Below are 24,872 nucleotides of genomic sequence, written 5' to 3'. Positions count from 1 at the left end.
ATATTGAAAAAACTCCTAGACGTCATGATTTGCCACAAAATGCAAAATTGTCTTCAAATTTATCAAATTTTTTTAATTTTTGGTATTTTTTTTATATTATGGGTTTTTAACCAAATTTTAAGTCCAAATTACTATTAAGTCACATAAGTGCATTTAAGATATAAAATGCAAAAAAACCTTAAACGGGTTGTCCGAGTTATGTAAAAAAAGATATAGCACTGTAAATCTGATGGTCAGCAATATATACATAAGCTAAGCAAGTTTTAGGGAAAAAAAATTATATTTCCTCATTTCCCTAGTTCTCTTCTGGCCCTTTGTTGTTATTTGCAAGTAAACAATCTCTGCCCCTCCCCCCCGCAAAGGGGGTGAATACAAGTGTTGCTCTGAGTGACATGTCTGACTACTGGGATACTCAGCAGCATGCTGTATGTGTAAGCCTCAGCCCTGAGACTGTGCTTCTAATGGTAGAAGGGGTTAATCTTTCCTGAAGAATCCAGTGGGTGGGATACCAAATACCCTTGTTTTCTGTGTCTATGGGACAGTCAAGACCGACAAAGTCACTGGACCAAGAAGAGTTGGCAGCCGAGGGTGCTAACAGTCGGTGAAAAAAATGTCCTCCGAGAAACTTTGGTACCTTCCCATAAAGTTCTTCTACCACCTCTTCACATAAAATTGGGATTGATGAAGCAATTCATAAAATCACTTCCAGGAGATGGAGAATGCTTCAAATACTTGGTCACCAAGTTTCCAGGCCTGTCGGAGGCAAAATTAAAGAAAGGTGTGTTCGTCGGACCAGACATTAGAAGGCTTATAGTTGATCAAGAGTTTGTCAATACCATGACGGATCCTCAAAAAGAAGGGTGGATTGCATTTAAAGAAGTCGTACAGAAATTTTTAGGCAATAACAAAGATCCTCACTACAAAAAGATCGTCCGACGAATGCTGAAAGCATTTCAAGCTTTAGGTTGCCTGATGAGTTTGAAAATGCATTTCCTCCAGTCCCACCTTGACTACTTTCCTGAAAATTTGGGAGCTGTGAGTGAGGAACAAGGTGAATGATTCCACCAAGACATTAAAGAGATGGAAAGGAGATACCAGGGAAAATGGAGCATTACAATGATGGCAGACTACTGTTTGATGCTTCAGAGAGACATTCCAGATGCTACTCACAAGCGTAAATGCACCAAGAGGAGCCTCACAGGGAAGAAGAATCGAGTTTAGTGTGTGTAGGTGAGCTCATTTCAGTTCAAAAAAGGATTTTCATGAAAAAATTGTAATAAAACTTTAATTTTATAAGTCTATTTCCATTTATTTTGAGGTATTGCCTTATTTAATATAGTTACCTAAATTGTCAGGAAACGTGATGTTCTATGACAAAATGGAGGTCCTTTTCAGATTCAGCGCACCAAAAAACATAAAGATTACGTGGAATAACCAAAACAGCTCTTGAAAAAAAATTTTTTGCAGACCTGTGTTATCAGTGGTCTTGCATGTATTCCATTTTCTAACTATTGCTCCCACAGTTAATTTGTTTACACCAAGCTGCTTGCCTATTGCAGATTCAGTCTTCCCAGCCTGGTGCAGGTCTACAATTTTGTTTCTGGTGTCCTTCGACAGCTCTTTGGTCTTCACCATAGTGGAGTTTGGAGTGTGACTGTTGTGTTCAGGTGTCTTTTATACTGATAACAAGTTCAAACAGGTGCCATTGATACAGGTAATGAGTGCAGGAGAGAGGAGCCTCTTAAAGAAGAAGGTACAGGTCTGTGAGAGCCAGAAATCTTGCTTGTTTGTAGGTGACCAAATACTTATTTTCCACCATAATTTGCAAATAAATTCTTTCCAAATCAGCCAATGTGATTGTCTGGATTTTGTTTCTCATTTTGTCTCTCATAGTTGAGGTCTACCTATAATGCCAATTACAGGCCTCTCTCATCTTTTTAAGTGGGAGAACTTGCACAATTGGTGGCTGACTAAATACTTTTTTGCCCCACTGTAAGTCAAAACTTCCGTTTTACAGAAAGAAATATAGCAATGGCAGCCTCTTGTCATTTTCAGAGGAAATCATTTTTGGTAACAGTTGGCCTCATTCCAGTTCCAGCGTGGTGACAGTGGATCTGCTTCAGAATCAGCATGCCACATTTGTATTGCTTGGGTTGGGACATAATGGATCTGAATACGTTACCAATAATAACATGCCAACATTGCTTATTTCTCTTGCTAACAGTCTACATCCACAGACTACTTTATTGTGAGGGTTATCACATCTTAGAAAGATTAACGTTTGCTTCTAGCTTTATCTTTTTTAAATTACAGACACTTAAAAATAAATAAGTAAAGCTACTAGCAGACATAAAGTTCAGCCATCATGAAATGCCTGCAGATACCTGCATCATCTTTCATGACTCCTCCAAAAAATGGGCCATTAGGAAAGAAAAAAGTAGTGTTGAAGCTTACATGCCCCCACATATTCCTTTTGGCTCGTCTGAATAATGGGCTGCCTCATTGACCTATAGCAGGGGGTCTCCAAACTTTCTAAACAAAGGGCCGGCTTACTGTCCTTAAGACTTTAGTGGGGGCCGGAGTGGCCAGTAGGAGTAAAAAATGCCCCAGTGTCAGTGGACAATTACATAATGCTTGTAGTCAGTAGAAGGAGGAATAGTGCCCCATCATTGGTATTAGCTGGGGGAATATTGCCTCATCACTAGTATTGGTTGGAGGAATAGTGCCCCATCAATATTGCCCTATCATTTGTATTGGTTGGAGAAATAGTGCCTCATCACTGGTATTGGTTGGAGGAATAGTGCCCTATCAATATTGCCCTATCATTTGTATTGGTTGGAGGAATAGTGCCTCATCACTGGTATTGGTTGGATGAATAGAGCCCAATTAATATTGCCCCATCATTACTAATAGTGGGAGAAATAGTGCCCCATCATTGGTATTAGTTGGAAAAACAGTGCCCCATCATTGGTAATAATTGGTGGAATAGTGCCTACTTGTTTATATCAGTGGGAGGAATAATCCCCCACCATTGGTGTCAGTAGAAGGAAAAATACCCCATTGTTGGTCGAAAGAATGGTGCCTCCTTGTCGGTGTCAGTAGAAGAATAGTGCCCTGAGGGCTGGATAAAGGTAAGGAAAGGACCATGTTCGGCCCATGGACCACAGTTTAGAGACCACTGACCTAGGAATGTGGGGTAGACAGGAAGGAGCTATTAACTACCAGAGTAAGGGCCAGTTTACACCAGAACGCAGTGCCCTTGCTATCTGCTGCTGGTCTCAGTGCAGTGCTAACGATACCCCATATGTGATGTGTTTTCCTGTATCAGACCACATGGTACAGAAGTACAGTTGTGTTTAAAATAATAGCAGTTCAACATCACTAACCAGATCAGTCACTGTTTTTGGTATAAATTCTATTTCTACATGGCAAATAATTTACTAGTAGGTGTAGTAGAGTAATAAAAAAAAAAAAAACAGAATCAGCAGCATGCATGTCACGACTGTTGGGTCTGTTCTGTTGGGTATGTTGAATTGAATCATTAATTGAAAGGGGTGTGTTCAAAATAATAGCAGTGTGGAGTTCAATTAGTGAGGTCCTTCAGTCTGTGAAAAAACAGGTGTCAAACAGGTGGCCCTTATTGAAGGATGAAGGCAGCAAATGTTGTACATGCTGGGTATACAGTGCATTTCTCTCTGAAAATCTCAGTAATATATGTTGTTCCAGACATTGTTCAGAAGAACAGCATACTTTGATTAAAAAGTTGAGTGGAGAAGGGAAAACGTATTAAAACACGCAGAAACAAGTAGGCTGCTCAGCTAAAATTATCTCAAATGTTTTAAAATGGCAACCAAAACCAGTAAGACGTGGAAGAAAATGGGAAAACTACCATTTGACTGGATCGAAGAATAACCAAAATGGCAAAGACTTAGCCAATGATCAGCTCCAGGAAGATCAAAGAAGGTCTAAAGTTACCTGTGAGTACTGTAACAATTAGAAGACGCCTATGTGATGCCAAGCTATCTGCAAGAAGCCCCCGCAAAGTCCCATTGCTGAAAAAACGATGTGCTGAAGAGGTTACAATTTGCCAAAGAGCACATTGACTGGCCTAAAGAGAAATGGCGCAACATTTTGTGGACTGATGAAAGTAAGATTGTTCTTTTTGGGTCTAGGGGCTGCAGACAGTTTATCAAATGACCCCCAAACACTGAATTCAAGCCACAGCACACTGTGAAGACAGTAAAGCATGGTTGTGCAAGCATCATGATATGGGGATGTTTCTCATACTACGGTGTTGGGCCTATTTATCACATACCAGGGATCATGGATCACTATGAATACATCAAAATAGTAGAGGTCATGTTGCCTTATGCCAAAGAGGAAATGCCCTTGAAATGGGTGTTTTATCAAGACGACCCCAAACACACCAGTAAGCGAGCAGCATCTTGGTTCCAGACCAACAAGATTAATGTTAGAGTGGCTAGACCAATCCCTGAACCTTAATCCAATAGAAAACATGTGGGATGACATAAAAAAATGCTGTTTCTGAGGTAAAATCAAGAAATGCACAGGAATTATGGAATGTAGTCCAATCATCCTGGGCTGGAATACCTATTCACAGGTGCCAGAAGTTGGTAGACTCCATGCAACACAGATGTGAAGCCATTCTCAGAATCCGTGGTTATACAACTAAATATTAGTTCATTGATACACAGGAAAGCAAAATCTTCAATCATTTTTCAGTTTATACAGTAAGGGCCAGTTCACAACAGAAACGCACTCCGGGTGCATTCCGGATATGTTTTTGCTTGCAGTTCACACCACACTCTGTTCCAGTGCAGTTTTGATGCAGTTTGCTATGTTCCAGAACAGTTCTGAGCAGAAGAAATGCAGCATGTTTTTTTTTTTCTGCACCAGAAACTGACTGGAACTGACTGCACTGGTGTGAACTAGGGCCATTGGAATACATGGAAAACACTGTGCATGCATTTTTGATGCAGGAAAAAAAATGCACTGGACTGCATCTAGTGTGAACTAGCCCTAAATGTTTGAGTTTATAAAGAAAAATAATGAATTAAAACTCATAAATTTCCCACATGAAAAGTCAACCTTTCACCCTTGAAAGTGCATAAACAAATTACCTTTTCATAAACTACACACAAATACCATAATCTCATATACGCAAAATAATGTCCATCACAAGTCCCATAAAATCCAAAAATTATAAAAAACAAAAATTATAATCCAAAAAAACTATAATCCAAAAAAACTTTTTTTGGATTATAATTTTTGGATTTTATGGGACTTGTGATGGACATTATTTTGCGTATATGAGATTATGGTATTTGTGTGTAGTTTATGAAAAGGTAATTTGTTTATAAAGAAAAATGCAGACAGTTATTTTTTTTTGAACAGCCTAATATTCCTTTTTTTTCACTTCCTCTAAAGTAATAACAAATTTGAAACATATTTCTTCACGTTTTTGATTTGGAATAGACTGTGCAGTATTCTCAATGCATTTGCGTGTCTGGAAATAAAAGCTATAAAGAGTATTTTAAGCTTTACTCACTTTTTTAAACACGCTGCTATTATTTTTAACACAGCTGTACCATGCAAGCTGGTTACTCTGGCGTTTCAAATGAATGGGCTGAAATTGCACTGCACCTGGGTCACATGTGAATCGTTTTGGAATATGCGAACCGGCCCTTACTGTAAATTGGATTATGTGGAGACGAAAACTGCAAAATTTTGAGAGACATCCTAACATGCTAATATTTGGAAAGAAAAAATGAGATCTTTGCAAAAATAAACCATTTCTATACAAGAATATTTCAACATGACAAACAGGAGGAGAAATGTTACTGATGTTAAGATCTTAAGATAATAAATTCACTTTTGTCAGTGTTTTGGAAATGTTATAAATGTTTTGTGAAAGTATCAGTATAAACACATCTATTGAATCAACTTTTCGTTTTATGGTGGCTCTTTAATCAGAACTGTATATTTATTTTTGCGTTTTACATTTGAAAGCATACTGACCTAAATTCCAGTATCCAGCTGACGCGACTGATCTAAATTCATCCAAACATTACAGCATATTTGCACATTAAAGACATATGACCTCCAACAACCCCTTATCTCCCTTTTGTTTCCTTGTATGGTCAAAATGATCACATCAATCAAAAGCGGGGCTTCCACACATCTATCCCATGGGTCATTGCCTGTTGAAATACAGAGCCCATAAGGAAGTCTGGACAGGAAAAGGCAATCATTCACTGTGCTCCAAAATGACAAAGTATTTTTTTTGTGCTGTCAGAGATACATTTAGTTATTAGGTTTTTATCTCTTGCTGGTTTAATTGGTTATTACTCACTTTTTGCCTGATCACATGAATTTTGTTGCAGGGGTGTAGAGATGAGAATTATTTTTGTAAAATAACTACTCTAACTTAGTTGGTGATGTCATGTACCATGGTTCTTGCAGCATTGACAGAGGATGATAGGGATGCAGTCTTATGCAGGCCATAGATGGGGAGAAAAACGGCAGATTTTTCTTTTAAAAAACGAAAATTCGGTCGTTCAAGCGGCCGACGTTACCATCAATGGTAAAAAAAATCGGCCGATTTTCATCCCTTCTACAGCCGGCAAAAAGTGTCCCTGCAGAGAGCTCCGCTATTTCTGACAGTTCTCTGACAGTTCCTTCACATTTACAGCGGTTGAAACATTGTATCTATTTGTTTCCATTTAGGATACAGATGTTTTTATTCGGAAACAAATAGATACATTGTTGCAACCGCTGTAAATGTCAAAGAACTGTCAGAGAACTGTCAGAAATAGCGGAGCTCTCTGCAGAGACACTTTTTGCTGGACTGGAATTCTTCTTATTTTCATCCTACTTCTTCTTCTTCTTCATCCTCATCCTCTTCTTCTTCTTCCACATCCTCTTCTTCTTCTTCATCATCCTCATCCTTTTCTTCTTCATCATCCTCATCCTCTTCTTCATCCTCATCCTCTTCTTCATCCTCATCCTCTTCTTCTTTATCCTCATCCTCTTCTTCTTCATCATCCTCCTCCTCCTCTTCTTCTTCCTCATCCTCTTCTTCTTCTTCCTCATCCTCGTCCTCTTCTTCTACATCCTCATCCTCTTCTTCTTCTTCTTCTTCTTCTTCTTCCTCATCCTCGTCCTCTTCTTCTTCATCCTCATCCTCTTCTTCATCCTCATCCTCTTCTTCTTCTTCATCCTCATCCTCGTCTTCTTCATCCTTATCCTCCTCTTCTTCTTCCTCATCCTCATCCACTTCTTCCTCATCCTCCTCCTCTTCTTCTTCTTCCTCATCCTCTTCTTCTTCTTCTTCATCCTCATCCTCTTCTTCTTCATCCTCTTCTTCTTCTTCCTCATCCTCTTCTTCTTCATCCTCATCCTCTTCTTCATCCTCTTCTTCATCATCCTCATCCTCTTCTTCTTCTTCTTCTTCCTCACCCTCATCCTCTTCTTCTTCTTCTTCTTCATCCTCATCCTTATCCTCATCCTCTTCTTCTTCATCCTCATCCTCTTCTTCTTCATCCTCATCCTCTTCTTCATCCTCATCCTCTTCGTCTTCTTCTTCATCCTCTTCTTCTTCTTCTTCTTCTTCTTCATCCTCATCTTCTTCTTCTTCTTCATCCTCATCCTCTTCTTCCTCATCCTCTTCTTCTTCTTCATCCTCATCCTCTTCTTCTTCTTCTTCCTCTTCCTCATCCTCTTCTTCTTCTTCTTCATCCTCTTCTTCTTCCTCTTTTTCTTCTTCTTCATCCTCTTCCTCTTCTTGTTTTTCTTCTTTTTGTCTTCCTCTTGCAGGTCACTGCTCATGCGCAGATTTTTTATCGGCAAAAAATCGACCGATTTGCCCACTAATCGCCGCGAAAATCAGCCGATCGGCAAAATAGGCCGATTTTTTTCCAACTTTACAGAAAAAAAAAAACGGCCAAAATACCGAAAAACGGCCGACCAAATAGCCCACTAACGATCCGAAAATCGGCCGATTTTATTTTCGGCCGAAAAATCGGCCGATTTTTGACCCATCTATGGCCTGCATTAGTTTGGGCCCAGAGCTTCCAATGGCTAGTACCAATATTTGTTAACAGCACTAAGCGTGTAATGTCTAAACCCACTTTGTGCATATGTGCATGCCAGTTCTGAGACAGTTCCAGTTTATTAGATAGAGCTAAGAAGAGAACATGTGTAAGCAAAAGCTATATTGCAAAAATGTAAGTTACAACAGCCTTGCATCTTTTTTAGTTTAACATATAAAATGTGTGCTGCTTTTACCCATTAGGGTGCTGTAGTTTTTTATTTTCTTCAACATGTACTGTAACTTTTTCTACAGCATTTTCCCTGCTAAATATTTTCCGTAGTACGAGAGGCAAAGGTCAACTCTAAACAAAGTATACTGTGCTTAATTTCAGCTACCGTCCTATCGTTGAGTACATTGATGCTCAGTTTGAAGCATACCTTCAAGAAGAACTAAAGATCAAGAGGTCGCTTTATAACTACCATGATACAAGGATTCACGCCTGCCTTTACTTCATTGCTCCCACTGGCCATTCATTGAAATCTCTTGACCTGGTCACAATGAAGAAACTTGACAGTAAGGTTCGTGTTCATTTGAGGTGATTAGCTGCAAGGTTCTTGCTGTCAAATGTATGCATGGTTATGACATTTTTCAAAATATTTAGCAATTTATTTTCCTTTAGCCATCACGGAAATGTTTGATGGCATGTATTGAAAATATGAACCTAGTATTACGACCTTCTAGCAGCCTTTGCTAGTCAGGTAGCAGGTCAGTAAAAGTTCCTCTTCAATGACTAAATGTCTTATATGTATAAACTTGTATTCACATGAGCTTGTGGTTTTTGTTTTTTTTTGTGACACTACATAAAACTTTTATTGGTTTAGAAAGGATGAGAGCAGTCATGTTTGTTTTTTTTCACCACCTTTTTTTTTCCGACATCACAAATTTCCTGCCAGGTTTAAAGCACTAATAGTGTTTACAGAGGTAATAGAAAACGAATGTGCTTAGCAGATGTTGTTCCAAATAGATGGTTTTATTTTTATTTTTTTTTGGAAATTATTCTGTTGAGTATGTATTAGTTAAAGGGTTAAATCTAGAAACATCTTCAAGGCTTTACTTACATTTTGCATTCCCTTCTTCCTCTCTAAGAAAATAAACAGATCTTTCTATCTTTCTTTATTCAATATGATATATGAGATATTGGCATACACAGCATTCTTGTTTGTTGTAGGTGTCTTGTAACAACCCCCTGATAACTGTTGTGTTTTCACCAAAACATAACCACCAAACATTGTGATTACAAAGGTCATGCACCTTCCTAGGCATTTTTTGTAAAAAAAAAATAATAATAATAATTTGTACTTTTATCTAATTGAGTTCATAATAATTACACTACATGGATGCTATTACTTCTTATTCCAGAAATAAAGACCTTGAAACAGAATTGTGAAGTTTAGCTTTAGGTACAGCTGTCAATAAAATACAGCCTTTCATTGGTAAAGTTGTTACATTGGACCACTATGTAAAAAAGAGAAGTCAAGGAAATAAAAATGATTAGATGAGCTGCAAATATTACAAACTATATTTTTCTTTTATAGCCAACAAATCTCTTTTCTTTCCTATACGTGTTAAAATTAGTAATATAAGAATATTTTTTTCCAGTGTTCAGTCGTTCTCACTTGTTACCATTTTTATAGAGTATAATGTCATTTAGCACCCAAGTGTTGCTTCTGTAAACATACCTTCTTTCTACTGGGAAGGCACTATGTGCTCTAAGCAAATAGCAAAAGAATTTCCAGAAAAAAGGGTGAATTCTTTCATATACTTATCAATTGGTTGTGTATGTCTGCACAATACTTATAGTGTCATTGAGATTCTGTGTTTACTTTAGTAGTATCTATTGAAACACATTCATTTTCAGTGTCAGAAAAGTAAACTAAGGAAATACTGTATAGGTGCTTTGTTATTTATGTAGGATTGCTTGTCAGTTTTGTTGTTGGCAGCCAAAAGTGTTGTGTGTTGGGCAGAATGCATGCAAGAGGCTGACTAGCCCCTCTTTTTATATGCAAGTGGTTCCATCAGTAATGCTTGAAAATTAGTGTGCTCTTTTTTACATATCTGGGGCAGTGAAGTTTCCCCTCAAGAGTTTATAAGGCCAGTACTGAAAGTACAACTGCAAGGAAAATAGTACATAGATTTTATATTCATTTTCTGTTCTGTTCTGTTATTCCAGTAGGAATCATGGCAGAAATCCTGGTAGTGGTTCTGACTGGCAGCTATTTAAAAATTCCCCATAAACAAAAAAGGTTAAACACCAAAAGCATGAAGATGCTGCATTGGCATAATGACATTCCTGAATAATAATGGTAGGCTTTTGAATGAATGAATGACAGTCCTTTTGGGTCTATGCTATCTGCTCTTCTAATTAATGATTGGCAGACTCTGTAACACCATTTTCCCCATCAGGGTGCAAATAATTAGACTGTTTTTGTTTTTTGTTATGTGGCAGAAAGTAAAGGGAAATCTCCCCAATAGGGTCAGAGGCAGCTATAAATACAGTGCAGAAGCTATAACCTCTTCCCTGCTAATATAACATAAATTGTTTTGGCTGAAGTTGGGCTACAGGGCTAGCTACAATAATTTTTACATTCAATTCAGATTGACCTTTCACTAGTTTCACCACTGCAACTAGAAACCGATAATGTTACAGTGTAAGCTTAGATAGTATTAGCCCGCACTTTCACTTTAAGTGGTTATAAAGGTAAAAGGTTTTTTAACTTAATGCATTCAGATTATATAGGAGGATTTTGTTTTATCTCTGTTTATCACCTGAGGCCACACTTCACTGGGTATATGTAAGAGTTTACAGCCACTTTGTTCTTTTGTAAGATGTGGCTTAGTGTTCAGTGGAACACTGGTGTCATTGTGCATATGTACTTGCACATTGGTTCTCCTAACACTCTGTAACTAAAGCACCAACATTAGCGTCTCAGAAAATGTTTGTCTATTTTGGTGGTGGGGGAACTTTCATATATCTGTAGGTCATCCCATCCGCAGCAAACATCCATGCCTAATCTATGAACAATGAAGTGTTGATTGGCCAGATTGGAGTTTTCCTGGCTGATTACTGCTGTTTTCTGATGAGAGAGGCTGAGATGTCTGCAAAGTGGTCCCCCACCCCTCTAACCGCCTCAAACATTCATAGTTGCCTGATGCAAACGTGCAAGTCCGCACCACCATCTGTTGATAAAAAGACTGTCTGTTGACCAGATCCTGCATTAGGATTTGGAATGTCTTTAAGCATGTTTACAGTATGGAGCCTAAATCTCTACAGTTCACACACAGAAGCCTGGCTATGTTTGTGTAGGAAACCCTGAGAGACTTTCATGTGAACTACCTGCACTGAATGCCCCTGTGACTTTACATCTTAGCCAGTCTTGCTTTCAATATCCGTTTTCCATGTTCCAATCTCTTTTCTCATTATAAGGTGATTGTTAATTTTCAGCTGAGAGAGATGCATGTCAGAAAGTAAACTGATACAAAAAGTACTGGCTCACTGTCATTTTGTAATATAGGTGAATATCATCCCCATCATTGCCAAAGCAGACACCATTGCCAAAAATGAGCTGCACAAATTCAAAAGTAAAATCATGAGTGAGCTGGTCAGCAATGGAGTTCAGATCTATCAGTTTCCTACAGATGAAGAGACTGTCGCAGAGATCAATGCTACAATGAGCGTAAGTTATATTGTTGTTTAGTTTCTATTTGGCAGCAATATTTGCCTGCGATTGTCATACAACAGCTTCTATTCTAATGCCGCTAATGAAGCTACATCTGGATTCTCATTCAGTTTACAATTGGGTGGCTGATTTGAGCATATCTTTAAACAATAACATGGTATGTCCTGTGTTGTATGACTAATTTAAAGTCTGGATAAGTTGAGGCGTAATAAACTCGTGCAACCAATAATAAAATCTACCCACCCAATATATTTCTTTGTGTAACACAATCCAGTATGTAGTATGTCTACCTTAAATAGCACAATGAACAGGGCAATAGATGTTTTAGACAATGATATATAAATTGATGAATAACTGGAATGTATTTCTTCATTATTAGATTATGTCTCTGTACTGAAAATATATAGAGGATGCCATTATTGACCTCACAAAAATACTACTTGCCTGGCTGCTTCTGAATCTGACCATTTTGATTTAGTGGCCCTGAAACATGTGCAGAATTTCTGATTTGCATATTTGTTTTAGGTCACTGACTTAAAGCAGCCAAGCAGCCACACAGCATTTACAGATGAAAAAGTAAGCAATTGCAGTCTATATACTGTATATGTATCTCAGAAGAGGCTTCCTGTAAAGCTTGTTAATAGTTTTATATTATGGAATGAATGTGTTTGAAGCTGACCTTTTATGTAAGGGAGTTGTAATACATATACTGTATGTAAATTGTTTCACCTGCACAAGGATTTGCTCATTCTGCTCAGGCAATCTTCAGATCTAGACAACATAGCCTGGTTATGGACCTCAGTTGCCGTTTATCAGTACCACAGACCTGCAGAATGAACAATGAAGGAGGAGCAACGACACCCCAATGAATTGCCACTCTGCTCTTCCCCTCTGTCAGGGATCTCAAGTTCACTTCCTGTCTGCTGTTCATGTTTTAGTTCTCATGTTTTCTTAACTACTTATGTACCGTTGCACGTTTTTGAATGGCGAAGTGGTGGACACCCTCGGGCGACCAGTGCACCCATTAATGGCTGTCAACCCAGCCCTCCTCAGACAGCTCAGTTCACGGACAGTGTACAGAGTCAATCTGAGCTGCTTTGTACCATGTGAACACTGTGATGACCAGTCTGTGATCACAAACATAAACTGTGTAGTATTTACATTGCAGAGTCCACATATTCCTCTTACAATAGAGGAAGGAGGAACAGATGAATGAATTGTACATCCATTAATTCCAGATCAGTGTATCAGAGGATTCTTGGGTTATGGATTTTTTTTTAACCCTTTCAGTACCACCCGCACTACCCTCTTCTCTCCACTCCTGTCTCTGCAGTGAACTGTGCATTAATGCCTTCACCTCACTTGTCCTGAATAGCTGTACATTAACCCCTTGATCCCTATCATCCCACTGTACATTAACCCCTTCACTTATTCCTCCCCACTTTGTGTATGAACTATACAGTACATTTAATGTATCTAGTCCACCATTACCAATCTCTGTTTTAACCCTCGTAATACTAGCATGTTTTTTAATTTCCAAAAAATTGCGTCAAAAGTTGAGTTGTCTACTTTCTAAAAAGGGATTCTTTTGGGGGGTTTGCACTGTCCTGGCATTTGTATTTGATCTGTTTCATTTCAGAAAACATTTTTGGTCTTTCCCCTTACATAGTTAAAAATAAAATAAAAACAGTGGTTATGAAATACCACAAAATAACAGCTCTATCTGTCTCAAAAATTAATGTATAAATGTAATTTCCTGTCAAACTATCACAGCACTGAAAGTGACCTGATAATGAAGGGGTATTACATGCTGGTACTGAAGAGGTTAGTTTGCTGAAATTGGAATGTGACATTTTGAAATATTGATTGACTGCAAGCTTTCTTCACTTGCATATTGTTTTCTAAGCTTTGCTTAGCTTCCACCGCTTTTTACTGTTTATGGTACATTGCATACATTGGTATAGCCTTTTCTCTTCTTTTATTAGTTTCCTAACTTTAATAAATGTAATATTTATTTTTCTTTTTATAGGTGCACCTTCCATTTGCAGTGGTTGGCAGTACAGAAGAAGTAAAAATTGGTAACAAAATGGCTAAAGCAAGGCAGTATCCCTGGGGTATTGTGCAGGGTAGGTTTCCAAGATATATTTAAATGACATTTGTTTAAATTCGGAGTCTGAAAAAGCTAGCATGCCAAGGATACTGTTACCTGTAAAGCATTTTCATTACCTCACTTTAGCCTTTGTTGTTTTTCTATAATTTATCAGTTGAGAATGAAAACCATTGTGATTTTGTGAAGTTGAGAGAAATGTTAATACGAGTAAACATGGAGGACTTGAGAGAACAGACACATGCTCGCCACTATGAGCTGTACAGACGCTGCAAACTTGAAGAAATGGGATTCAAAGACACCGACCCAGATAGTAAACCCTTCAGGTAATCATGGCATTTCCTTGACTTTGCAGCAAAATTAAGTTATTTTATTTATTGCTGGTACCTATTTAGCGCCATCAATTTACACAGTGCTTTACACGTATATATTGTACATTCACCTCAGTCCCTAACCCTGAAAGAGTTTACAATCTAAGGTCCCAAACTCACATACATACACATACTAGGGCCAATTTATACAGAAGCTAATTAACTAAATCAAAATTGAAAAACTGACCATTGGCATTTTTTTATGCCTGGCATAAATATGTGACATAGTTTTGATATACAGAAAAGCTTTGGACTATGTTATATATTCATGATTTTTTTTTTTTTCTTAGCAGCAAAAGAAATTGTATATGTTCAGCCCAGGTTATAGCATAACAAATACCTCCGTTATCTCATATCTGTGGTAATTTTTCCATTATTTCTTATGTTTATCATACAGTACTGTCAGCTAAGTTAGTGGTACACCATATGATTTGCTTCTGTGCTTACACGTACAGTAGATTATATGTTGTTTTACCACAGCAGCTGTCAAGCATTTAAGGAATTTCTGACTGACTTCCTGCATGCCTGAGGCCTCATCTGGCCATATTAGGCTTGGAAATAAGATATAGGCCCAACTTGTTCACTTGGGAAACACACTGTAAGTTAAAGGCTGTTGTGATTAGCACAATGTGTTTTTGGGCACATTAATTTTTGCTACCATTTTTAACCATTTCAATACCGGGCAACTTTACACCTTCCTGCCCAGACCATTTTTCACGTTTCAGCGCTCTCACACTTTGAATGACAATTGCGCGGTCATACAACATTGTACCCAAACTAAAATTTTTATTATTTTCTTCACACAACTAGAGCTTTTTTTTGGTGGTATTTAATCACCACTGGGGTTTTTATTTTTTGCTAAATTAACAAAAAAAGACCATAAATTTTGGAAAAAAAAACACGTTTTTCTTTGTTTCTGTTATAAAAGTTTACAAATAAATAATTGTTCTTCATAAATTTAGGCCAAGATGTATTCTGCTACATGTCTTTGGTGAAAATAACCCAAATTAGGATGTATTATTTCGTTTTTTAGGAAAGTTGTAGAGTTCACAAACTATGGTATAGATCTGAAAATTGATCAATCCTGAAGTACTGACAGCCAATCTAATTTCTTGAGGTCCAAGAATGTCAGAATAGTACAGATATCCCCCAAATGACCCCTTTTTGCAGAGTAGACAGTCCGACGTACTTCATAAGAGGAATGGCGAGTTTTTTGAAGTTGTTTTTTTTTGTCATAATTTTTCGGAAAATGAAAAAATTAAAAAAATTATTTTCACAATTTTTTTTTTTTTTACATACTGTCACCAGTGCAGTACAGCGTCATCATATAACTGGCATGGCGGTGAACAGGGACACTGACTGGTGACAGTATGAAAAAAAAAAAAAATATATATATATATATAATTTTTTTTTTTTTTTAATTTTTTATTACATTTTTTTACATTTTTTTTAAGATTTTCTTTTCATATTTTACTTTGACCAAAGTAGTACAATGTTACCATAGTAACATTGTACTACTTTGGGGAAGTGATCAGTATTTTTTTTTTTTTTTTACACAATTTGCTTATAGCAAAGAATTACTTTGCTATAAGCAAGCATTTACCTGAATGACATCGATTCATTCAGGTTTTTTTTTGTTTTGTTTTTTTGTGCTTAGCTGTGATTTGGCCACAGCTAATCACATGACATGTGCATGTGATTAGCTGTGACCATTCACAGCTAGGCAGTAGTATACAATGGATGGCATGAATGAAGCCATCCATTGTATACAACTGTCATGTGACCTGCTGTGATTGGTCACAGCAGGTCACATGGTACCGGCAACGGGGGCCGGTACTCAGATCTGTCATCGGACGTGTCCGAGGTACACGGCCGGTGACAGATCGCGCCGCTGCGCGGCTCAGGAACCGCGCGAACTGCGCATGTGCGGGAGGACGCCAAATGGCGTACACCCCGGAAAGCTAAAGCATTTTTGCGGCCGCCAAACGGCTATAGACCGGGCGGCTAATGGTTAAACTCCGTAAAATAATATAATCCCATCCTATATTTGGATGGGCATTTACTGCCAGATGTGTAACAGCTAATGTATATGTATACACCCTTCTTTGAAATGCCCAGTATTGCTTCTGGGCAGGAGAATCCCAACAAGAAATATGCATTTTCTTATTGACATCACCCAAACATGGAACTCGTATATTAGACTCCGAGGTATTAATCTCTTTTCAATGAAAATGATAAAACCGTTTGAGCCGAACACCATTTTATCATAATCATTTCTGCCCAAACTTGTGTTGAAGTACAGTGGGTATAGAAAAGAATCCCCCCCCCCCCTTAAAATAATCAAATTTTTGTTGCTTTGCAGCCTGAAATGAAGACACAGTTTTTGTTTTATACAGTTGTATTTACTCAGTGCAACTTATAATATCCCAGTGAAAGATATAACACGAACATATAAAAAAAAAATAAATTCAAAAACAGAATCACTGAGTTGGAAAACGGATCCCCCCACCTCCAAAAATGAATTAAGTGTAGCGAATCACCTTCTCAATGGCACACACAGCCATTTGAATTTCAACGGTGATCAGCTGTGGTCATTTTAATTAGCTCAGCATGAAAAGAGCTTTCCTGGAGCATTTCAGTTCCTGGTAGTGCAACTGAAGCAAACAACTATGGGTGGCAAGGCATCATAAAAGTAGTGTATTGGCACAAGCCAAGGTATGAATAGAAAAAAATTCAAAGGCTTTATCATTGCCTAGAAGCACAATGAAGTTTATTATTAAGAAGTGGAAGGTATTTGAAACAACACAGACCCTCCCTGGATCAGGACTTCGCTCCAGACTGGATGAAAGAGTCAGGGCAAAGAGTGGTCATTCTGTGCATGGGACAACAATATCACAAATTCTCCACAAATGAAGCATGCATGGGGGGGGGGGGGGGGGAGTCGCAAGAAAAAGGCCACTCCCCAAGAAAGGCCACATGCATTCACGACGGAGCTTTGCCAAAACACACCTTGAAGACTCTGGGGCCACATGGAAAAAGGGGTTATGGTGAGATGAGACTAAAATTGAATTATTTTGCCTCCACACTAAACGAGATGTCTGGCGGAAATCCAAAATGTCTCACCATCCAAATAACACTGTTCCTACAGTAAAGCATGGAGCTGGTCATATCCTGTTATGTAGGTTTTTCTCTGCAGCAGACTGGAGTACTTGTTAGGATAGAAGAAAAAATTGATGGAGCAAAATACCGTCAAATTCGTGAGGAAAATTTGCTGCCCTCTGCCAGAAAGTTGTCAAAGGGAAGGTTTACCTTCCAACATGACAGTGACCCAAAGCAAACAGCAAAAATGACCACACAGTGGTTGAAGGAGAAAAAGGTGAATGTCCTTGCATGGCCTAGTCAGAGCCCAGACTTAAACCCTATTAAAAATCTGTAGAATGACTTGAGGACTGCAGTCCACAAATGGTCACCATCAAATTTACCTGAGCTTGAGCAGTTTTGCAGAGAAGAGTGGGCAAATATCGCAAAGTCTAGATGTGCAAAGTTAGTAGAGACATATTCCGACAGACTAAAGGCTGTAAGTAAAGCAAAAGGTGATTCAACAGAATACTGACTGAAGAGGGTGATCCTTTTTCCATATCAGTGATTCTGATTTTGAATTTTTTAAATTATTTTTTTCTGACATGTTGGTGTTACATCTTTCACTTGGTTGTTATAAGTTGCACTGAGATAAGTTGCACTGAGTAAATGCAGCCGGATACAACGAAAACGGTGTCTGCCTTCATTTCAGACTGCAAAGCAACAAAATGTGATTATTTTAAATGGGGTGTTTAATTTTTTACCCACTATATATATATATATATATATATATGTATATATATATATATATATACACAGTGGGTATAAAAATGAAACACCCCATTTAAAATAGGAATACTGCTGCAGCACTTCTTTTCTGACTAAACTGCTGTATTTGCAAAAGTCTAGGGGCTCTGGATTTACAGGAATTTGACATCTGTAAGGAGATAGGTCTGAGATCATTCAGAATTCATTGATAGGTGCCTTCTGATGTTGAGCCGACCTGCTTCTGACCTGAATTTGACATACTTTAAGCAGGTTTTGCATTCCTACAGACTTTTACAGGATTGCAGTACCCACCTGTTGTGAACGATAGACTGCTAACAGACCCTAAAGTAGATGTTTAAGTAGAATTCCAGGCTAAACCTAGCTAGTCCTAAAAATGCTCCCTCCCCCTCCTAACACCTATGCTGTCTAACCTGTGTAAGAAACCTTGTTTTCAGCCCGGTTCAGTCTGGTCACGTGGCCAGCTCCTCTGTGTTAGCCAGCAGCAGCTGCAGGGGAGATGAGAGAGCACTCAAAGATGGCTTGCAATGCCTGGGAACGGTGAAGTCTTCTATAGGCTCCAATGTGCCAGCTTTTCTTGGCGCTTGCTCCCCTCCCCTGCAGCCATTGCTGACTGACACAAGGGAGCCGGAGCATGTGACTGGACTGGAACAGTTTGAAAATTGGTAAGTATATGCATTTTTATTACACAGGTTAGTCAGCATAGGTCCAGCAAACACAAATGCTCCTGCGCTTGGGGATGGACTCGATGCAGGCTACAACCACATTAAGAAAGTCCTGGAACATGCACACCTTGCTGCCCTCAAATGGACCGGGGGAATCCAAATATACTGAATGGGGAAAGAACAAAAAGAGGGCGCACAGGCCTATTACATTACCATAAAAAATGTTTAATAAAAAATAAAGTAGGTGTTGTACTCACAAACAACAATATAGTCAAGGCACATCATAAAAGAACAGCTGGATCAACACCGCGCTGAGTAACAGTCCGCAATAGGGAGTTTAGACATCCAAAAGGCTGACACGGGAGTGTCCAGGACGGCCCATGTGACCTTTGGTTTAACTAGTAGTGAGCATATAAAAGAGGGAGCAGACATTTGGTCAGTTGGCTCTGAGGAAGAGGCAAGTCCTCGAAACGCGTCAGCCTTTTGGATGTCTAAACTCCCTATTGCGGACTGTTACTCAGCGCGGTGTTGATCCAGCTGTTCTTTTATGATGTGCCTTGACTATATTGTCGTTTGTGAGTACAACACCTACTTTAGTTTTTATTAAACATTTTTTATGGTAATGCACTAGGCCTGTGCGCCCTCTTTTTGTTCTTTCCCCTAGTCAGCATAGGTATTAGAAGGGGGAGGAAGCATTTTTAAGACTAGTTGGTTTAGCCTGTTATTTTACTTTAAAGCTAAACTTGAAGTTTGTTTTTTTTTTTTTGCAGTAACAGACATGCAGGATAATCTTACAATGTACAGAGCTGAGCAGCTGGAAATGGGTTCTTCACGATCTCCTGTTTGGCTCAAACATTGGTTTGCACTGCTGTTGAAGAGTTAATTGGCCAGACAACTGTACAGTTTAAGATTCAGATTGGGTCAGGTCTGCTACCTCAGTCTGTGAAAATGGAGAATTCACTATACATTTCAGGCAAGGTTATGATTTCCCTAACCCCTATCATTGTCACTTGGTGGGAAAGTTATATAGATATATATAGATGTAGAGAAAGTATTAGCTACATACTGTTTCAAAATACAGTTTTTTCATAATGGTAGTTCTTTAAATGCCATAGTGCTTGAGTTCCAGATATTGCCCTGTGCTACCTATGACAGCAGACTCTTCAGTAAAATTGGTACAATGTAGAGCTGCTAGTTTTTCAGAGCCATATGAGCGAATGCTGGGAAAATCTAAAAGGCTTTCTTTGGCCCTTGGATGGTACTTCTTTCATGTCGGGGCACTTGGTGCCATATGGAGCATATTTCCAGTAATTGTCATTTGTTGTAATTTGTCACTTCTTGTTTGTGAGTATATTTCAACTTTCAATAAACTGTTATCTGGGATAATGCGCTAGGCCAGTGCACTCTTGTTCCATTTTTTCCTGCACATGATGATACACATCATGCCTGCCTTGCGTGGGGGAGCGATGGTTGGGCTGCCTGTCAGCCTCCCCACTTTCCATTGGCCGGAGCGTCTAACCCCCTCTTGACCTTCCCCCAATTGGGAGAGAAGCTGGGGATGGCGGCTTCTCTGATTTGCTGGCTGGGAAAATGGCAAGGACGATGCATGGAGGAGCTGAGAGTGAGTCCCGGCGGGCCCATGAGCTGGCTGAACTATACTCCCCAAGTGAGAGGAGACACCCCAGGCGCCTGCCTTTCTGTGGTCTTTGCCTTTTCCCCTGATGAGCTCCCCTCCCACCTCAGTGATCTCCTTTGCATCCTGCACACACTGAAGGGAATGAAAATAGGCCTAGAGCTGCCTCCCAGCTCTGCCCCTTAGCTCCGGCTCCCAGCTTTAGACACTTACTGGCTTGCAGCTGCTCCTGAGTCCCGCCAGTAAGGCTGTGACGCTAATATAAGGAAAGGGGGGGGGGGGGTTCTGATCTAATGAAGGTATCTGTGGGGGAGGGGCACTGATATAAAGGGACTGTGAGCTAAGGGGGGTGCTGACTGCTGATCAGAGGTCAGCACCCACCTATTAGATCAGCGTCCCCCTATATCAGCATCACCCCCTTAGAGAACTCCCATTAGATTAGAGTCCCTTTATATTAGCACCCCTCTCAGAGGAACCCCTCCCCATTAGATTAGAGTCCCTTAATATTAACACCCTCCTTAGAGATCCCCCCCAATTTGATTCACATTCACACGCCCCTTAGCCCCCCCCCCATTATATCAGAGTCGCCTTTTATCAGCGACCCCCTTTAGAGATCAACAGTTGGTTATCTCTGTTGCCAAAAACAAAGTCCTGACAGTCAAAAACAAAAAATGGCTCCTAACTTTTTTTAGCTGGCTCCTAGATTCAAAGTATAAGCCAATACCTCCTCTGTAGTGCTGGCTCCTGTCCCATGTGGAGTGATACCAACTGCACTCAGCTGCTTATCTGGTCTACAGAGTGGTGCCAGCAGCAGGAAAGAAAAAATCTTTGGTCAGTGTGAAGTAATACACTGGACATTAATAGGTATGGGTTTTTTTCACACTGATGCGCTGAGGTTTACCCACAACATGGGTGCAGTGCAGTGTACTTGCAACTTTCCTATGGGTTTGCTGCGCTTAACCATAAACTTCTATTATATTCTGCGGGTTTGGTGCACTTTCTGAAAGCGCATCAAAACTCCTGAATGCAGGAGTTTTGGTGCGCTTTCAGAAAGTGCACCACACCTGCAGGATATAATAGACGTGTATGGCAAAGATCAGCTAAGCCAGGAGAGATGCAAATACACAGCGCTGCACCCATGGTGCAGATAAACTGTAGCATATCAGTGTAAAGCAGCTTTATAGGGGGCTCAGAACAGTAAGGGTTCTTTTATATTGGCAGTTTGGGGTGTGGTAAAACCCCATAGTTAAAATGTGTTTTTACACCCACCTACCCCCTCAACCACATCCCCTTTACTGCAGTGGCCAGGAGTGTACACATGTCTCAGCAGAAGTAGGAGTTATACGCCCTGGCATGTTTGGTGGGTGTAGCAACTGCCAAGCATGACCCATTCGAGTGAATAAGGCCTCACTGCAAGTGCCCTGCAACCTTATGCAGTACAACAAACAATGGGTTAAAGCAGGCAATGTTGTGTTGCTTTCTCACCATCTGCTTTAACCCCTTGGACCCCTAAGAAGCATGCAAAGTGGCCCCATTTACTTGAATGGGTCGCAATTAGAGGCAGCAGCACCCACCAAAAGCAACAGTGGGTTTAATTTCTGCTGTGGCATGTATACATCTTTGGTTGTTGCCTCAGCAGCAAAAGGGGGTAGAGATTGGGGGCGGTAAAACCGCAGTTTTACCAGGGGCGGGGTGAAATACTGCTTATCACACGGGCTGGGTGAGGTGTGCAGTGGCCAGGGCTACATCTTTCTGTTTTTTCAAAACTGATTAAACCACGAGCCTGAAGAGTGCTGCTGCCAAATGCAACTAAGGACTTACTCACAAGTGAAGCAGGCCATGCTGCTCTTTTGAAAAGCGACCTGAGCGTATTTGACAGGTGGTGAGGAAGCAATATGTTGCCTCTTCACCATCTGATTTAAAACCAAGATTGCTGTACAATGCACGCAATTGCAAGATGGTATTACGGAAATGAAAGGTTTAAATCAGGTGTGAGGAGACAATGCTGTGCTCGGTGAACTTTGATGTCTCCCATGTTGTTCAGTGAGATCTCCACACTAAGGTTGCCTACCCCTGGTATAGAGGATTTTGTAATCCTATTGAATCAAATGAAATCAACTGTTTAGTGCCACCATCTTCTGAAAGTGGTAACTAGCACAGCATGATGATCTCAAAGAAGGGTTATATGATGAATAAATTGTTTGTTTAGTAATGATTAGCTTTTACTTTCATGTATGTAAATTCATGTAATGTAACTTGTTCATTTTAAGTGTTCCTTTAAGGTCACAGTTTTGAGAGAAATGTATTCTGTATGATTCTGTATTTTTCCACAGATAGTGATGTAACACTGCATCTGCAGAGTGGTAAAAAAAAAACTATTTTGTGAAGTGTATTTGTTCTTTCTCTTACCAGCCTCCAGGAAACATATGAAGCAAAGAGGAACGAATTCCTTGGGGAACTGCAGAGGAAGGAGGAAGAAATGAGACAAATGTTTGTCATGAGAGTGAAGGAAAAGGAAGCTGAACTTAAAGAAGCTGAAAAAGAAGTAAGGAGAGCTTGGCCAATATACACACACGTTACTCTGAATTATTTTCTTTGATCTATAGTATTTTACCAACCAATAAAAACAAGGGCACACACCTCAGAATAAAATGACCAGAGGGAAATGTTAAGTGTTTGTTTCATCTATACAATTTAGAGGCAATAAAAAAGTATATAGTATTGGATATTTTAATCTTGCGATTTTTGTGTTTGTGATGTACATTTCGAAGGATTCATGATATATTTAGTGCATTGTGTTGGGTTTTTTTTAGTGCTAAGATCAGTTAGTTTTTTATAGTCTTTAGTATCCCCTACATTATTGCAAATCACTATTTTTTTTTTTATCTCTTTCCAGTTATTGACAATATTACACTGTGATACAGAGCTGACAGAAAGAGGGAGAATCTGTATACAGTTGTGGTCTACTGAAACGCTGTGATTTGCAAATACTACAACATATAGCTTTTAGCCCTGGTTCACACTGATGCGATTTTGATGCGTTCCAGAAAGCACGAAATCGCATGACAAGTGAAAGAACATGAATTTCTATGGAGGATGTTCACATATTTGCAGTGTGAATCCAATGTGATGTTTAGTGCGGTGCGATTTGTAGCTCCATAGACTTAAATGGAAACTGCATGCTGTGGACTCGAGGATTTTCCAATACCAACTCACTGGAGCTGCTCCTAAAATCGCACTGCAAAGCGGATTCAACTCCCACCGCATTAGTGTGAACCTAGGCATAAGAAGCTGGGAAGCTGTTGTAGTTTTAACCTAGTGTGTGTCATTTCCACAGTGCAGATAGGCAATTTTATTAAATAGATGTGCAAAAACTGTTTTTCTCAATTTGTAAGGCTCCAATGCTTTCACATTGTTCTCATGCAGTTTAAGTGCAGGTTAGCTGCCCTCTCCCATAAAGTTGTCCCACAGTTTTGGTGTGTTTTCTGAAAGCACATCAAAAATGCAGAATACGGGAGTCATTTCTTATACTTTGAATATTTTCCTTACATTGACTGTATCTCAATTAATCTTTTTGCATTCCATATGTCATATCTTTTTTTGACGACTTCGCCATGTTGTTTGCCAACAGCTCCATGAAAAGTTTGACCTCCTCAAGAGGACTCACCAGGAAGAGAAGAAGAAGCTGGAGGACAAGAAAAAGGAAATTGAGGAAGAAGTCAGCATGTTCCAGAAGAAGAAAGCAGCCACACAACTCCTCCAGTCCCAAGCCCAGCAAGCTGGATCCCAGCAAACCAAGAAAGACAAGGACAAGAAAAAGTAAGCCAACCTGTGTGACCTTTCTCCCATCTCAGGCTTTGGCATGATTGTGGCTACCTGCCATCTTCTCATTTTCATATTGGGAAACTGGTCTTACTTACTGTTTATTTAATTTCATATTGTTTTTATACAAAAAAAAGGAGAATATGAAAATGTTTGGTGAGAGAACACATTGGATGCGGAAAAGCTGAACACCTGTATTGAATGTATAGTTACAAAAGACAGCATTATCTATCATCGGTAATGGTAATGTACACATGCTACTAGGTGCATCTGTGTATTTTGAGAAGCCAGAGCAGGGTCTTTTTTCTAATCCAGGCAATTTGGCCTCTCCAACATATTTGGTATAGTGCCTTAGGCAGCAGAATAGGGTAAGCTGGACAAAGTCGTATCCTGCAAATGAGCAGATTTTTCAGCTAGCTGATTGCAGGTGTTTAATTCATACACAACAGAATATGTTTCAAAGACTAAGGGCTCATACAGGATTGCCTTGCAATAGTCATGGCTGTATAATTATTTAGTGCTACAGTGTACAAACGCATCCTCCAGAAAGACTGTGGATATTTAGGAAACAGAAATCACTGAAAATACTTTTTTGGTTCATGTGGACCTCAGAAGTTACA

The 24,872-nt window shown here is 39.3% G+C and overlaps 1 protein-coding gene across 19 annotated transcripts in view; it reads left to right on the top strand.

Annotated features, from left to right (window-relative positions):
* The window catches only part of SEPTIN11 (septin 11), a 156,904-nt gene that overhangs the window by 100,226 nt on the left and 31,806 nt on the right, over positions 1–24,872 (top strand). For 18 of the 19 annotated variants that reach the window (XR_016312540.1, XR_016312539.1, XR_016312531.1 and 15 more), the window contains exons 4-9: positions 8,445–8,631; positions 11,626–11,787; positions 13,820–13,916; positions 14,055–14,223; positions 22,843–22,975; positions 24,062–24,249. Coding sequence is in view for 10 of the 19 variants with exons in the window: in XM_089676105.1 (XP_089532231.1) it covers positions 8,445–8,631; positions 11,626–11,787; positions 13,820–13,916; positions 14,055–14,223; positions 22,843–22,975; positions 24,062–24,249 (936 nt within the window). In the remaining 9 variants the exon portion in view is untranslated. Of the gene's footprint in view, positions 1–8,444; positions 8,632–11,625; positions 11,788–13,819; positions 13,917–14,054; positions 14,224–22,842; positions 22,976–24,061; positions 24,254–24,872 lie in introns of those variants that run through there. The other variant, XM_089676112.1, reaches the window with a different exon arrangement.

The sequence above is a fragment of the Staurois parvus genome, unplaced genomic scaffold (assembly GCF_062004578.1).
Source record: "Staurois parvus isolate SC_StPar_1 unplaced genomic scaffold, SC_StPar_1.0 ptg000013l, whole genome shotgun sequence".
Lineage (NCBI taxonomy): Eukaryota > Metazoa > Chordata > Amphibia > Anura > Ranidae > Staurois > Staurois parvus.
This window is presented reverse-complemented; position numbering and strand designations above follow the sequence as displayed.